Source organism: Mustela nivalis, assembly GCF_964662115.1.
Source record: "Mustela nivalis genome assembly, chromosome: 14".
NCBI lineage: Eukaryota > Metazoa > Chordata > Mammalia > Carnivora > Mustelidae > Mustela > Mustela nivalis.
The window spans coordinates 24160272-24176994 of record NC_139033.1 but is presented as its reverse complement, the minus strand read 5'-3'; the positions used below and the strand labels follow the sequence as shown (position 1 = coordinate 24176994).

The window sequence follows — 16723 nt, the reverse complement described above, 5'->3', positions numbered from 1 at the left end:
CTCTGGGCATTCTTTTCTAAGGTGAAGTGGCACTGGATGGGGCAGCAGCCTCACCCTCGTGTCCTAATTACCTGTCCAGCATGTCACAAGTCAGGCTCGCTAACATGTATATCAGGACAGGAAAATGGATATCACATAGCACCTTTTAAAATAAAAACAATGCTTGTATAGGGAGGATTATTAGAGCACATATATTTGCCTTTGTATGGGCACCTTGCCCTAAGGAAGCCCCAACCCTGTGTTGTCCCCAGTTTGGGAAGGCAAGTACATTTATGCCAAATCCTTGCTCTCGGGGTCGCCTGAAAACAGGTGTTTCATTGTTTCCTTGACCACTGGCTACTGGAATGAAATTTTTGCCAACATCCACAGAAAGGTCACTTCTCTCTACGGGAAGAAAGTAGACCGGGCTATTTTCACCAAACCCTAAAGTTCTGAGAGATTATAGGAATGCAATTAGGATAATTATCTCATTAGCTTTTCAAGCAGGAGTCATTTGTCAATTACTTGACTTCTTATTTGTCATGCCCCTTAGCTGCTCCTTGGCTTTTGTTTTAAATGGTAGTACCACATGATCTCAATTTATCTTTACCTTGTATCTTAAGCTATAGAGCAAAGTAAGTGAAAAGGTCATCGTCATAGGTCAGTGTTTAACTACCCATTTCTTTTTTACTTCTCAGAGACAGACAGGCCCTCCCAACTCCTAGTCTCATCCTCTGTACGCCACACTGTCTGCAGAGTTGGTTGGCTAAGAGATAGTTCTCCAAATGACAGAAGCAGTGGATTATCATTTGTAAGGTTCACAGGTTGCTAAAAGAGGGCTTATCCCAACGTTTCTTAGGTGACTTCCATTCCAATCACATGTATCTCTCAGAGGCTGACTCTGGTTGAGGAATTTCACCAAAGCTACGTCCCCAAAACTCAAGCTATTTACTTCTCCAGAAACACAACCATAAAATGTGCTGTGAGCAGAAATTTGAGCACAATTTCCAGTATTCATTTGCCTCTAAAAATAACTTACCTAATCTCGTTATTTGCAGCTCAATTATTTGAGTCAAGTTAGGAAGACACAAAATCGCACTCACTTCGATGAACTAACTCACTGGGGTTGGACATGTGTTGACTGCCTACCACAAGAAGGATGACATCAGTTGGTTCCTGTAATCTCTTTGGCAAACTTCAATGAAGAAGGAAGCTTCATCAATTCCACATGTCCCTTCTATGGGCTTTATTTAACATGCTGTCTCAGTCAGCAAGCTTCCCTTCTAAATGACCTCTTAGAAGTCACCGTGAAAGTGAACCATGAAGCGAGAACCAGGACGCATCCACTCCTTCAATGCCCAGATGGTTACAGTAAACACTCTAACCTCGGCGCAATCTCAGTGCTCCTAGCTTTCTAAAATTGAACGCTTCAGCTGCATCCTGCCTTCCTCATCCACACATTAACGTCTTCCTTTAGATTTGCTCACAGTTGAGCTGCTGAGGAGGAGGGAGAGAACCACGCCACAGCGTTCAGTGCCATCTGCAGCTGGTTGCTATATATACCGGATTTACAATCCCAGGACGGGCACAACTGACTTCCTCTCATACGGAAAAATGCTCCAATATTCCAGTACAGCAAGTGGAAAACAGTTATGAACCCATTTTTCATTCACAGGGAGTTTCAATTTCCGCATGGACAGGTGTCCAGAAACTTTCATTTGAGCTCTGAAATTTTAGGCATGTCTTCAAGTTAAACAGACATTGAAGGTTGAAAACAGGGCAATTACTGTTGAATCACAGACAAATTTTATTACAGACTGTGGTAGAGTAAATGTTGTAGAGACAGGTAATAATTTGTACCTGCTATGTACTCAGTAAATATTTGTCATGCTAGATTTAATAACCTGAGAAGGGGCCTGAGGAAAAGCAGCTCTCTTCACTCTGTCATAGCTGTGGCTTCGCCTGTGTTTCTCAGAATTGGACCTTGTCCTCTACTGGACTTTCTAAGGGCATCCGTGAGCTCCACAAGGAGTTTCTCCTCTCATTTCCATGTGATTTGTCATACTCCACACTGCACCAGTGGGACAGTGAGAATGCAGCTATCTACCTGAGGCTGAATTCCTGGTGGCCTTGATTTATGATGCAGAACTCTTTGGGAATATTTTCCCAGAAAATGAATACTGCTAATGTTTCTGGGGGAAAGACTGGGGAGAGGGAGTGTGCAGTACGAGCCGCATTGTGTGTTTGTCATTGCAAGTCACCGAATCCCCACCTACCCCTACCTCCCGTCAAATCCACACAGGGATGGTGTCCGTCACATTGCGTTGTGCCTGGACTACACAAGATGCTTTGACTTCCATCAATCAGTCACTCCTTTGGAGCATGCGGATTCTCAACTGCCCACTCAAAGAGCCCTGTATATATTCATTACGGGATGACTGAGAGCAGCATTAACCTCTTGACATCAAGCACCTGGGATATTTGCTTGCAGCCTCCTCACCCAATGAGACAGCACATTCCCCACCAGGGATGGCCCGTTAGAGCAGCCAGTGCTGCTCCATCAGACTGTGAAAGGCTCAGGAGACTCCTTGGCTCAGCCAGGGCACGGACTTCCTCCTTTGAGTCTAGAGATCTCAAGAGACCCCCTGGCTGGGTTGTGCATGTTTTGAAGACAAGGAGGAACAGGACAATCCCCTGCATATACCGAACGATGTATCCCATGTGCTAGGAGCCTACTGAGTGAGTGTTTTGTGGATGAATAAATGTATGAATGAATGAATACCTCTGAGGTCCCTTCTGCTAGCAGCAGTTTCTCGGGAGGAAATGTACAAATGTCACCTGATGGATTCAGGGCAGATAGGAGAAGGAGAAGCCTTCCAGCCCTAACCAAATATTACACAGGAGTCTGACATCTGGTCGTGACTTTCAAGAAGGACCTTTTATGTCTATTCAATGTGCACTGACAGAGTCTGATGAACTAGAATAAGAAACAAAAACATGCCCTGGCTTTGTCCCATAATGCAAGTCATCTATTCCAACCTCTATTCTCTTTTCTTAGGCCTTCTCAAGACTGCCTTCGCCAGGCCAGGTCTCCCCTGCTCTCTCAGCCCCAATCTTCCTGCCCTTCACCCTCTCTACCCCCCTCACTCTATCCTTGAAAGAAGAAAGAGTCTCCTGTCCCCTGATCCTCTAGTGACATGGTCAGCTATGTGGGGCTGCCAGCAGACTAGCCAGAGGTTCTCCAAGTGGGGTCTTGGGAGAAGAGCCTTGGTCTCATCTGGGAGCCCATTAGAAATGCAGATTCATGCCTCCTACTCCAGGTGTTGTGAACCAGAAACTCTGGGGGTGCGGCCCAGAGTCTTAACGAGTCTCCCGATTCAGACGTGAGCTACATTGTGTGAACCCTCACTTTCATCTAATCCCCCAACGCCCTCCTGAGGCCCTTCTGGGTGGGCAATGTGATACTGAACAAAAACGGCAGCTTCAGAGCCCAGGACGGGCCCTTGGGAGGATGTACGTCTGGGGGGGGGGGCTGCGGTGGGGTTGACAAGCACAGGAAACACAAAGTAGGCATCAAGCAGCCAGAGGAAGGATGACAGAGAAAGGAGAAGACCCACCCAGCAGGTGGGAGGAACAGTGTGCCAGTCAGGGTCCCCAGAGAAGCAGAACCAACAGGACGTAGGCCTGTCTACGGTTAACTTTAAGAAATGGCTCCCTCCTTCGTGAGGGCTGGCCCGCAGATGGGCAAGTCGGACAGGGTCCGTGGATGTGCAGTCTTGAGGCCAAATTCCTTCTCCTCTGGGAACCCTCAGTTTTTACTCTTCAATGACAGATGAGGCCCACAGAGATAATGGAGGGCAACCTCCTTTACTCGGAGTCAAATGACTGTAGGTGTAAACCATCTCTATAAAATCCCTTCACAGCAACACCTAAGTTAGCTCCAGATGGCGGGTAACACAACTGACCACAAACCCTAGAGACACACCTCCCTTGTATGGCGATTTTCCAAGGACTGCTGTCACATGAGATGGTGCCATCTAAGACTGCAATTCCCAGGGGACCAAAGTCCCAGAAGAGGTGGAAAACCTGCCATTTTAGCATAAGTTCTCAGCCCAGAGATCACACAGCTAGAGGGTGATGTCAGATAAGATCAAATTTGCTCCCCACACTTGTAACTGAGGCCAACAAATAGGTGCGGAGCAGCTACTAAAGACACAAAATTAGGCATCTTTTCCACTAGCAGCCAGACCTCATCTCCCACCCTTTCCTAGCCCGGAGCCAGGCCTGGGCGAGCTGTGCGATCTGCTTTACCAGGTGGTGAGCGTATCATGTCATCTTGGTAACCACAGCACCCAGATTCCGGCCCCGCGCTGAACAGGTGCACAATACCTGTTCGAAGAACTGATCATCATTGGGGGAAACAGGTTTTCTATCTGTGGTTTAGAGTGAGTGCCGTGAAGCATGAGCCAGAACTTGCCACTTAAATGTGACATATTTGCAGGAGATCAAGGAAAATTGACTCATCTAAACACCCCAGGGCTCACACTGAGTCTGAAACACAGAGTTTACGCTCATCGGCTACAGGATGATCTCCCCGCTTTCGGAGTCCAACACAGTTTGAAGAACCGAAGGCAATTCTCAGTATTCCACCCGAATTCCAAGCCCATACAGCATACAAAGAGAACAATTTCCTCACAGAGCTCAGCTTTACCGATGGGCGGGGAGGCCACCATACACAGAAGTAATGCTCTCTGTTGCTATTAGGTTTTTAGCATCAATCATAGTGACTAAAATGCATGGCTATACTTCCTAATTTAATAATACCCTTGAAGAATAAATGTGAATGGTAACATAAACCCATGAGATTACATTATGCTCTCTGCCTCCGGAATGAAACTCTTAACCTTTTCCTCACACCATGTGGAAGGTTTTCCGTTTTGTTCCCCTGCCCCCTCCCACTGAAACAAAGTTTTGCCATCTGGGGACTTTCTCCTATGGAGATCTTTGAGGATCTCTGTAAAAAATAGTTATAAATGTACCATAATTATCTCCTTGTGAAAGAGAGAAGAGCCTACAATTTATGGCTGGGCATCACGCGGGCCTATTTTCGCTGCACACAGAGCGCGTAGTAAATAGACACATCACTTAGCCATTTCAGAGGGCCGCTTCCGAAACAGCTCTCTCTTGCAGGACCACTCACTCCACTTAAGCAGAACGAGTAATAGGGCAAATCAGCAATTTTTTTTGCGGAACAGTGGCCAACAGAATCTTATTACAGAAAGAAAGTATCATGTTCTGGGAAAATGGGCGGTCAGGGTTTGTAAATCTGTAAGAGACACCACTTAGTATCTCATTCTATGACAACTGCAATTTCTTATGCCCTAATCAAAGGCGAGAAATCAGTACGTATTGAAAAAGCACGAGAACCAGGGGCAACGGAGGACTACGGAAGTGTCGGCCGGATGTGAATAAAAGATCAAATAACTTCTATTGCAGGCTCCAGAGTCTAGTTGCATCAGAATCTAACCGAGTTCATGCAGCCGCAAACTAGATTTCAGATTTTTAAATATTTTATTATATTACAGCAACATTAATAGAATTACACATAAAATGTACTCATAATTCCATGACTTCAACAAATCAAATTGCATATATTTGTCCATTTTCCCATCTAGTCCCTGTTATAAAAAATATATATATAATTTTTGGTGAGCTTAAAGCACACTGAGGCTAAGAAGTACTTGACATTTTAAATCCATACAGAATGTTTTTAACCCCACCATTTTGACCCGGAGGATGTTTAGTCCCTATTTATCAATAAAAAACATTTTCCTCAGAATTACAGCAACAATAAAGGCCATTAAACCTACACAGCACTTTGCTGGGCTCTCTAGACCGTGTAAGGGGACTGTGTGCACTGTTTCCTCTTGATAGCGCCAAACCCTCTCCACGTACAGTTCACAACACTACCCTGACTCACTGGTTTGTTGTTTTTGTGGTTTGTTTTAAACATTTTTGCCACTAAGCATTTTGTTACGTGCTTATTACTTCTTCGAGATCTGTTTTTATGTGAGGTTTTGGCGACCATCAGTCTTCTTTTGGGCTTACCGTCTGCACCAAGGCTAACTTTTTCTGAGAATCTCCACAACCAAAACATCACACCGCTGAAATGGCAGAGTCTACACCTCCTGCCCCATCCGGACACACACCGCATGATATGACTTCTGCTCCTCACAGGACAACAGCCACCGCGACTGACTAAAATCCCCTGAGCAGATGTAACAGAGCACGCTCCCCTTCAGCTGATGTTTTAGGACTTGCCTCAGTTTCCCTTTAAAAATGGCAGAGGTGGAGCCGGGTGGGATCAGACGCACACTATACACCACCAGTCACCCAGGAGCCACATTTTTCTTGACAGTTACTTAGTCACAGGTGTTGGCACCTCACGGAGAGGAATACTCAGCAAGAGTTTATTAAAATGGGGGGCGGGGGGGAGACCCCCGGGTGGCCCAGTCGGCTAAGTGTCAGACTCTTGGCTTTGGCTCAGGGGTCAGCAGAGAGTCTGCTTGAGACTCTCTCCTCTCCCTCGGCCCCTCCCACTCGTGCCCTCTCTCTCTCAAATGAAGTAATCTTAAGGAAAAAAAAAAAAAAAAAGCTATCAAGAGAGGGCATGTGCTTCCTAATAAGAGAAGGTCCTGTTTCTCAAAGAACACAAGAATGGTGTCTGGAGCGCCCGGCTAGCTCAGTGGGTTAAGCGGCCAACTCTAGATTTCGGCTCAGGTCAGGATCGCAGGGTCCTGGGGTCACGCCCCGCATCAGGCTCCATGATCATCGGGGAGTCTGCTTAAGGATTCTCTCTGTCTCTCTCCCTCCAACCCTCCCCCTACTCACACACAGTCTCTCTAAAATAAACAAAAATAAAACTTAAAAAAAAAAAAAGAATGGTGCCTGAATTGAGTGCCCATCAGAGATGCTGCCACGTGGAAATACTATCCATGTTGACTTTTTTTAAATTGTGGTGAGAACCTTAACATGAGACCTATCGTCCCAACAAACTTTGAAGCGTACAGTACTGTGAAGTGCAGACACCGTGTTGTACAGATCTCTCGGGTTTACTCATCTCATATAACTGGAATTTTATGCCACCAAACACCTGCCCCAGGCCCCTCTTGCCCAGCCCCTGGTGGCTGCTCTTCTCCCTTCTCTTCTGAGCTGGACTATTTTAGACACTTCAAGTAAGTGGACCCATCAGTATTTGTCCTCTTAGGACCGCCTTCCTTCACTTAACCCAATGTCTCCAGCATTCATCCACGAATAGCAGGATTTCTTTCTGTTTTAAGTCTTAAAAACCTTCCACGTTATGACACACCACATTTCCTCCATCCATTCACCTGTCTGTGGATGGACTGCATCCCTATCTTCGCCATTGTAATGAGCATGTGGGTGCAGAAACCTCTTCAAGATCTTGATTTCAGTGCCTTTTCATATTCACCCAGAAGTGGGATGATGATAGCTCTGAATCGTATGGTAGTTCTAGTTTCCCTTTTTTTTGAGGACCCTCCAGCCTGTTTTCCCCAGTGGCTGCACCATTTTATATCCCCGCCAACAGGGCACGAGGGTTCCTGATTCTCTGCAGTTTCACCAACACTCACTATCTTTGGTTATACATTTCAGCTGTCCTTCCAGGGGTGAGAAGATCCCTCACTGGGGTTTTGATGCAGATTTCCCTAGGGACTGGTGATACTGATCACCTGTTGGCCATATGCCTATCAAGTCTTCGGCCCATTTTAAAAATCAAGTTATTTTTGCTATTGAGTTGTAGAACACCTTACTGTCTCCCAGAAGTCTTGTTTTGCCTTTCCCAAAGTAAGTGCCCCAGAGTATGCATCAGTATGCAGCAACAGTTAGGTGAATCTGTTACCAGATGTGCACCTCTAGGCATGTAATCCCCCTGAACCACAGCTCCTCATCGTACAATGTTGTTAGTACACCACCTACCCCATAGGGGTTTTAAAGATTTTTTTTTCCCAAACATACAATGTATTATTAGCCCCAGAGGTACAGGTCTGTGAATCGCCAGGTTTACACACTTCACAGCAGTCACCATATCACATATCCTCCCCAGTGTCCATAACCCCACCACCCTCTCCCTACCCCCACCTCCCGTCACCCTCAGTTTGTTTTGTGACAGTAGGTGTCTCTTATGGTTTGTCTCCCTCCCGATCCCATCTTGTTTCATTCATTCTTTTCCTACTCCCCAAACCCCCCACATTGCATCTCCACTTCCTCATATCAAGGAGATCATATGATAGTTGTCTTTCTCCAATTGACTTATTTTGCTAAGCATAATACCCTCTAGTTCCATCCACGTCATCGCAAATGGCAAAATTTCATTTCTTTTGATGGCTGCATAGTATTCCATTGTATATATAGACCACATCTTCTTTATCCATTCATCTGTTGATGGACATCTAGGTTCTTTCCATAGTTTGGCTATTGTGGGCACTGCTGCTATAAACATTCGGGTGCACGTGCCCCTTCGGATCACTATCTTTGTATCTTTAGGGTAAATACCCAGTAGTGCAATTGCTGGGTCGTAAGGTAGCTCTATTTTCAACTTTTTGAGGAACCTCCATGCTGTTTTCCAGAGTAGTTGCACCAGCTTACATTCCGACCAAAAGTGTAGGAGGGTTCCCCTTTCTCCGCATCCTCACCAGCATCTGTCATTTCCTGACTTGTTAATTTTAGCCATTAAAGATATTTTTTTAAGTAGCCTCCATGCCCAGTGTGGAGCCCAATGTAGGGCTCGAACTCATGATCCTGAAATCAAGACCTGAGCTGAGATTAAGAATCAGATGCTTAAACAATGAGCCACCAAGGGTCCCAGGTATTTAAGGATTTTAAAGATAGAGGTAAAGCTTGTTACACAGTGCCTGGCACAAAATAAGTTCTTAATTTTTAAAAATGAAAGTTATTGGGACGCCTGGGTGGCTCAGTTGGTTAAGCAGCTGCCTTTGGCTCAGGTCATGATCCCAGGGTCCTGGGATCGAGTCCCACATCGGGCTCCTTGCTCGGCAGAGAGCCTGCTTCTCCCTCTGACTCTGCCTGCCTCTCTGTCTGCCTGTGCTCGCTTGCTCTCTCTCCCTCTGTCTCTGACAAATAAATAAAATCTTTAAAAAAAAAAATGAAAGTTATTATTTCATGGTGAATTTCTCACTTCCTCCCCAGCCAACGGCAAGTCAGGAAGAGAGCATAGGTGTTTCATCTCAAGTATATGGGTACTTTTCTGAATTAGACACATAAAAACGAATATCCTCTTTATACCCATTTTACTGTAACCCAATCATATGATTATATGTCAACCAGTTAACAAACATTTGTCTTCAGGGCAATTCCCAAAGTTCAGTGTATAACCCCCAAGAGGCCAAAAGTTGAATGAGAGGGTTAATAAAAGGCCAGCTGTCTAGGCTGGGGTTGAACAGTTTGGTAAGACTCTAAAATCTGACACTCCTAGGTAAATCCGACTGTTCTGCTTTTCTCAGACCACACACTCATCCCCATGCATTTCAGGAACAAAACATAATTTTATGTACACCTGAAATGATGGGTGTGCGAGCCTGAGTTCCTGCCTGATTCCCCTTGTTTCTCCTGTTCTGCTGAAGGCAGGGCTCGTTGCTGTTTATAGCTGTGCCCAGACCAGCCCTCTCCTCCCCAACCTCGCCTGCAGCCTCCCCGATCTCACCCGCAGCCTAGCCAACCTCACTGCCTTGAACACGGGAGAGGCGACTCCCGCTGTCCACCTTTCGTTCCCTGTCCTTAAGCCTACTGATCAGCGCTCAGTGCAGGTGGCTTTCAGCCTCAGGGGTTTCTGTGGCCCATGTCTTGTCCAGTGGAAGTTCAAGGGAAATCCAGATGTTATTCCGCGAAGCTGCAGGAGACTACGAAGACATCCCACGCCAAAGCTGATGTGATATTCCACAAACGAAATGTACTCTGGTGTGTAGGACCCACACCTTCACTTCCAGTTCTTTAAAGGTGCATTCTTCACGCTATGGGCATTAGGAAGCCTTTTGCAGAATGACTTTCTCATGGGTGCATTTTCTTTCTACAAGTTACCATCAGACTTATCAGAGGTTAATGACAATGAGACAAGAGTCAGGTCACATATAAAAATCACCTTCAAGAAGGCTGGTCAGATCTTTGGTCTGATTTTGAACAGGCAAGATTTTGCATTTGGAGTACAGCTGAAATTAAAAATATGTCCCTTTTATTCTACACTAGTGGTAGGTATGCTTTCCTTGGTTTAGCTCACACGTGTTTCCTTTGCCAACCACATAATTAAGAGTTTGCACCTGTTACTTGTGTTGCATTAACTCCGTGAAGAGTCCGTCCTCATTGTATTTAAGACATCCAGCATGGGGGTGCCTGGGTGGCTCAGTGGGTTGAGCCTCTGCCTTCGGCTCAGGTCATGATCTCAGGGTCCTGGGATCGAGCCCCACATCGGGCTCTCTGCTCAGCGGGGAGCCTGCTTCCTCCTCTCTCTCTGCCTGCCTCTCTGCCTACTTGTGATCTGTGATCTCTGTCAAATAACTAAAACAAAATTTAAAAAAAAAAAAAAAAGACATCCAGCATAACTCCCCCTACTTGACAGTCAAAAGACCTCCACTCAGACAAAGGAGTATTAAAGAGTAAAGGCTTTTATCTTACGTGTTGACAACTTAATATCACTACATGCAACACAAAGATAGCTAGCCCCCTTAAATTTTTATTATTTGGCTTGGGCATAATGTGTGAGCATTTATGACACACACCTATATATCGTAACCCTTGAAAAACATCTGCCCTCCCCCTACTGTTGATTCCAACAGCTGTGAAGTTGGGTCCAACGAGGCAGGCACATGCAGTGGGCGGGTGGAGGGTCCACACACTCCGGACAGGATGGGGAGGGCTCCTCACTTGAAGCAGCCCGGTGAGGGAGGGTGGTAAGGACATCCATGCAAAGACGTGGCTGTCAAATGGTTGGTTTTGGCTGGGGCTGGGGCTTTTCTTAACCCTTGTCCCGAGCCAGTCTTGAGGCTAGAGGCAGGTGAGTCCCCTTCCTGGGAGGCTAAGTCCACAGACCACCAACCTCCTTAGCAGAGGGGCTCTCACACTCTGGCACCTCTCTGCACCTGCCCTAATGGCCCCAGTGCAGGCAGTAGACAACCAGGACAACCCCCATCCAGAGGATTCTCCAAACCTGCAAACCCACCAGGAGCTTTCAAACATGAGCTATCCCTGCTGGGCTTTCCATTCATAAGACGCCCCCTGAGTGCCAGTGTGCCATCACCCTGTCCCCAGGCACAATGTCCCCCACGGCCCAGCTTCACGGGGAGCTGCCTTTCATCTCTCCAAGCCTTGCTATGCTGTGTCCCAGCAGCAAAAGACTCTTGAAATCTCATAACATGGTGGCACCACGAGGTTTCCGTGCCCACGTGGGGTGAGGAGGCCACAGGTGCAGGAGTGGGGGGTGGGGGGGCACCGAGGCATGAGATATGGGTGAGGATGGGCAGGATGAGAAGGGTCTCCTTGTGGCAGAGCATGCAATCACGGTGTGCCAAGGTGTGGAGGAGGCATCTGGCCAGAGGGGAGTAGCGGGAAAATGGACTGTCTCCCCAGGTCCCTCCACTGTGAACACATTATTCTGTCCTCTGTAACAGCAAGTACCTTCCAGCAACACACTCGGAGACCATGTCCCCATGTTGTTCCTCATATTTTCACCCACAAATTTTTGCATCCATTGGTGATTCTTGCCTATAAGAAACTACTTTGAGTGGGGGCACCTGGTGGCTCAGTCAGTTAAGCGGCTGCCTTCAGCTCAGGTCAAGATCCCAGGGTCCTGGGATGGAGTCCCACATAAGGCTCTCTGCTCAGTGGGGAGCCTGCTTCTCCTTCTCCCTCTGCCTGCTGCTCTGCCTACTTGTGCTCTCTCTCTTTCTGTGAAATGAATAAATAAAATCTTTTAAAAAAAGTAAAATAATCTACTTTGGTTTTGCCAAATGGTGAAGACAACTTTTTTAAAAACTAAAAATAAACTTAGAGGATGGCAGTTGGTCAATAAAAGCTACAGAAAAAGAGAAAATACTTTTTTCTTAAGCTTTTATTTATTTATTTGAGAGAGAGAATGAGAGAGAGCATGACTGGGGAGAGCTCAGAGGGAGAAGCAGACTCCCCACCAAGCAGGGAGCCCAAAGTGAGACTTGATCCTGGAACTCCAGGATCATGGCCTGAACTGAAGGCAGTCACTCAACCAACTGAGCCACCAAAGCACCCGAAAATACTTTTTAAAAATATCCATAATTGAAGTATGAAAATTCTTTAAATGACCCATAATAAATGAAAAAGATTTACTCCAAGACATGTTATCTTGAAATTTTAAAATACCAAGCAAGAAGAATAAATTCTGGAAGCTTCCAGAGAGAGAAGAGAAAGAACAGGGGGTCACATACAAAGGCAGAACAATCAAAAAAGGCAGGATCTCCATCCACAGCAAGGCTAGGATATGTGCACATGTTAAAACTGTCTTCACGTTCTAAGAGAAAACCTTTGCCATCCTACAGTGTGTACCCAATTAAATTATCCATCAGACGTTTTCAGGAATTCACGGATCCAAAATGTGTCTCCCACATCACTTTTTTTAGAATGTAAAAAAAAAAAAAAAAAAAAAGATAGATATAAATCAAGAAAGACTCTCATCCCACAGGAACATCCCAGGATGAGAGCTGTCCAGCAGAGCTAAAAAGAAGTTTAAAGCAACAGAGGCAGAACTCTGGAAATGAAATAGCCTGGGGGAAAAAATAGAATTTGTACATTATTTGATATGATTGATTCAGGAAAAAATACTGAAAAAATTGACCACCATATGAAAGATTGAACTTCTTGGAAAATTCAAGGCTCACTAAAGCCATGCAAGAAAAAAGGGAGACAATTATTCATCCAAGAAAAATAAAAAGTTGTAAAAGAAAGAAGTGCCCTATTACTCTCTGTGACTCGGCAGGGAACGGTATCAAAGCTGTAATTACAAACCATAACAAATTCTATAAAATTGCCCCATTTGACATGCTGCAAGAGAGGTGGCGGCTGGAATGGGAAAGCTATCTTTTATCTACCTTCAGTCGATAGATGTCTAAAACTGCCAATTCCAGAAACAGCCACAGAAGAATATTATTGAGAAATACAGGGGCAAATTTGAGAAGAAACAGCTTTAAATGGCTGAGCGTGATCTCAGACCCACTGAAGGGCAGGTGAGGGCAGGACCGGGTCTTCTGGCACCATTTGGTGATGTGGGGTGCACCCACGGTGTTCTGATAAGACACAAACGCCAGGACTCCATGAATGTCCTTCTTTGGCCACGCTCCCCCTTCCTCCGACACCGCACAGAGGTAACTCAGACATGTAGGGCTCCCAGACTCATCAAATCAGAATTTATGCCTGTCTCCTTCATGCTCCCGTAGCTGTGGGTATAGTCCTTATAATTTCTGTGGTTTCAACCATCGTGAGTATTACGAGACTGGTATCCTGTTAGAATCCGGAGAGAAAGAAGTAAACAAGGCAGCAGGGTCCTGCTCACGGGCCTAGCAGTCTGGTCGGCAGACCTTACGCACGTACTCAATTCCATATAGACAAGAGTTCTAACAAGACACCCCGGCCCAAGACTCTCTACCGTCACGGAAGTGCCTGGCTGCCCATTCCATCCAGATAGCTTTCCCCTGGGGGCAAAGAGAACCGTACTCTGTCCCTGGCTCTGCCTTGCTTCCTACATTTCCAGGACATCTATGTCCTCCACAGTTTAACTCAATGTGTTCCAGGCATCACCACCCACTGTTCCGTGGTCGTTTTCCAATTCCGACCTGAAGGTGACGCGTGGTTTTCACCACTGCCTCCCCTGATGTCTGGTCCAACCTATGACTCCAGCCACTGCTTCTCCATCCCCCACGCTCACTCAGGTGGGGCAGGAGCTCTGCACCCCTCTGGTGGTACCACGAGATAATATGGCCCCTGTTCTCCGCTGACCCAGATTTCAGATTTCTCCCTTCCCAGGGCTCCAGTCCAGGTCCCTGAGGTCAGGACGGCAGGGATGGCATCAGGGCAGGAGCCCTTTGTACTGTCCCATTTCTTCAATAGATAGATATTGAAGAAGAACCTGATATCTGTCCCAGATCTTTTCTTGTTGTCTTCAAGCAGCTCATACACACACACCTCTCAAGGGAGGAGCTGATCTGATAGCTTAGGATGAGAAGGGAAATAGAGAGGAGGCGACACACACCGACAAGTCCCCCATCGCGCCCTGAAGCAACACGTCATTTCAGAAATCACTTACGAGGGTAACCTTAAGTAGGAGATAAAAACGTAATCAAAAAATAATCTGTACAATTTAAAACAAATTTAGAACCAAATCCCTAAAATAAAAGCACGCACGCTCAGATGCATGGTCCCCATATTTGAAAGCCAAGTACCTCTCAGTTGTCCTAAAACACCTGCACAGAGGATGTGCTCCCCTCTAATTCAGCCTTCCGGGGTCTCCACCAATATCCGGCTGGGGGCGTTCACTGCAGTTGTATCGCACTTTGTTCTTTTAAGCAATAACAGTTTCTTCTGATGATTTCAGATACATGTTACCTCAGGAGATAGGCACTTGTCGACTTGACTTTAGTTTCACTAAATACTAATGTGGCTGCTGAATGCCGTGAACACAGCACTTTCTCATTTTAATGGACACATGAAGTTCATATTTAAGTGTACTTTTTCATTTTGGGTTCTAGCCAATAAAGAAAAAAATCCTCTATCTCTACAACATGTACACACACACACTCACACAAAAACATATACACAAACATATGACACACATACGCATGTGCATAGTAATCACACACACATGCACAGACACATGTGCACACACACACACATGTATAGAGCCATCACATGCACACACACACACACACTGATCACACACATAGTATCACAAGATAACATGCTTAAGCAGAATTCCTTGTCTTTTAAATTGTAAGGGCAGAAGAGAATATCTTTTCCCTTATTTTATACAAATACATGCTATTTTCTTGTTTTAAAAATTTAACTTAATTCTCTAAACATTACTTTTAAAATGACCCAGGAATCATAATCTCTAATGTGAAAGAAGAAGGCATCAAACAGACGACTGCTTTATTTCAACTTCCAACACCAAGAACACAACAGGTGAGCACTCCAAAACAAACAAACAGCAACAGGAGTTCGCCACCTCCTGCCAGTACTTAGTACGCTGTCCCAAACCACTGGTTTATTTTTGCTGTCCTCAGGTAAAGGACCAGGCTGACGATGAAGTATTCTTCTGTCTCCTTGATCCACACCAGCTCCACATGTACTTTTCCTTCCGAGTCCACGTAGTCAACACAGTAAGTCTGTCCCAAGAAGTTAGGCCCATCAGAAGGCCCAGAAGATCTCATGCAAACGGGGGAACTGAAACACCAAAAGGGCTTCCCATATTCATCCAAAAGGGTTACATCCATTATAGAACAACTCTATAAGATAAACACAAATACTCATGAGTGTAAGGACAAAATGGCCAGCTGGACCTGATTTCCAGGTCGAACGGACACACGCACAAATGTGTAAATGAAGCCTTGTCACGAAGGGTGAAGTGAAAGTGCAGGGAGGACAGAAAATAGGAGAGCATTACAGAAGCAGGTGGGGCCACACCAGGACCGGGGGAAATCAGGAAGCGCTGGAGGGACTAGGAACCGGGGCGCTAGGGGACAGTGGCGTCATGAGGGCGGCCGGGAGGCTGCCCATCACCTCCACCACCGCAAGCAGCCACTAGTGCCAATAAATGCATCTCCAGTAAACAAAAGAGCACTGAGACAGGGACGGAGGCCGCTCAGAACTGCCCAGGTGACCGTTACATGCCTGCAAAGAGACGGTAAGCCAAGCCCTCCGCTGCCGGAGGCAGTATTCACAAGCCACACTGAGCAAGGTAGAAGGGGCGCTAACCTCCCACTCTCTCTCTCCCATCGCTGCAGAAGAGCAGGGTCTGAGGAGAAGAAACGTGTCCTTGACAGACCTGCCGCATCTACCATGCCACGCAAAGAGTCACTGCTCCACGGGGACTTGAGTCAGGGGGAGATGCTGCTGCTGATGATTATTAATGAGCTACAGTTTTACATTTTTTAACTGTGGTAATACACATGCAACAAATCTTCCCCTTCATAACTATTTTTAAGTGTGCAGCTTCCTGGCATTACGTGACACTGCTATGCAGCCTCGGCACACCGTCTGCCTCCAGAGCTCTTTCCATCTTGCAAGCCTGACACTCTGGACCCATGAAACGGTAATGCCCCAGCCCTCCCTTCCCGCAGCCCCCGGGAACCACCATTCTACTCAATGTTTCTGTGAACTGGGCACTCTCGGTACATCATGTAAGTGGAATCCTGTAGTATCAGACCTTTTGCGTCTAGCTTATTTCATGTAACATAGTGCCCTCAAAGCTCGTCCATGTTGTAGCATGTGCCAGGATTTCCTTCCTTTGGAAGGCAGGACAGCAGTCCACAGCAGTGGACACCACACTGTGTTTCTCTGTTCAGCTGCAGGCGGATAGCGGGTTCCTACCACCTTTTGGCTCTTGTGACTAAGGCTGCTATGAAATGAACATGAGTATGTAATATTAGCTCTATTTTTTAACATGTTCTCTTTACTAGCCACTAATCCAGGC

The 16723-nt window shown here is 46.1% G+C and overlaps 1 protein-coding gene across 19 annotated transcripts in view; it reads right to left on the bottom strand.

The window, feature by feature from the left end:
• The window catches only part of FBXO15 (F-box protein 15), a gene marked incomplete at its 5' end in the record, with an annotated part of 190317 nt that overhangs the window by 132411 nt on the left and 41183 nt on the right, over positions 1-16723 (bottom strand). For 16 of the 19 annotated variants that reach the window (XM_082698852.1, XM_082698869.1, XM_082698863.1 and 13 more), the window contains one exon: positions 15149-15536. The exons of the other annotated variants lie outside the window; for them this stretch is intronic. In XM_082698852.1, coding sequence (XP_082554978.1) covers positions 15270-15536 — 267 coding nt within the window. In that variant the 3' untranslated portion in view covers positions 15149-15269. Of the gene's footprint in view, positions 1-15148; positions 15537-16723 lie in introns of those variants that run through there. 19 annotated transcript variants of the gene reach the window in all.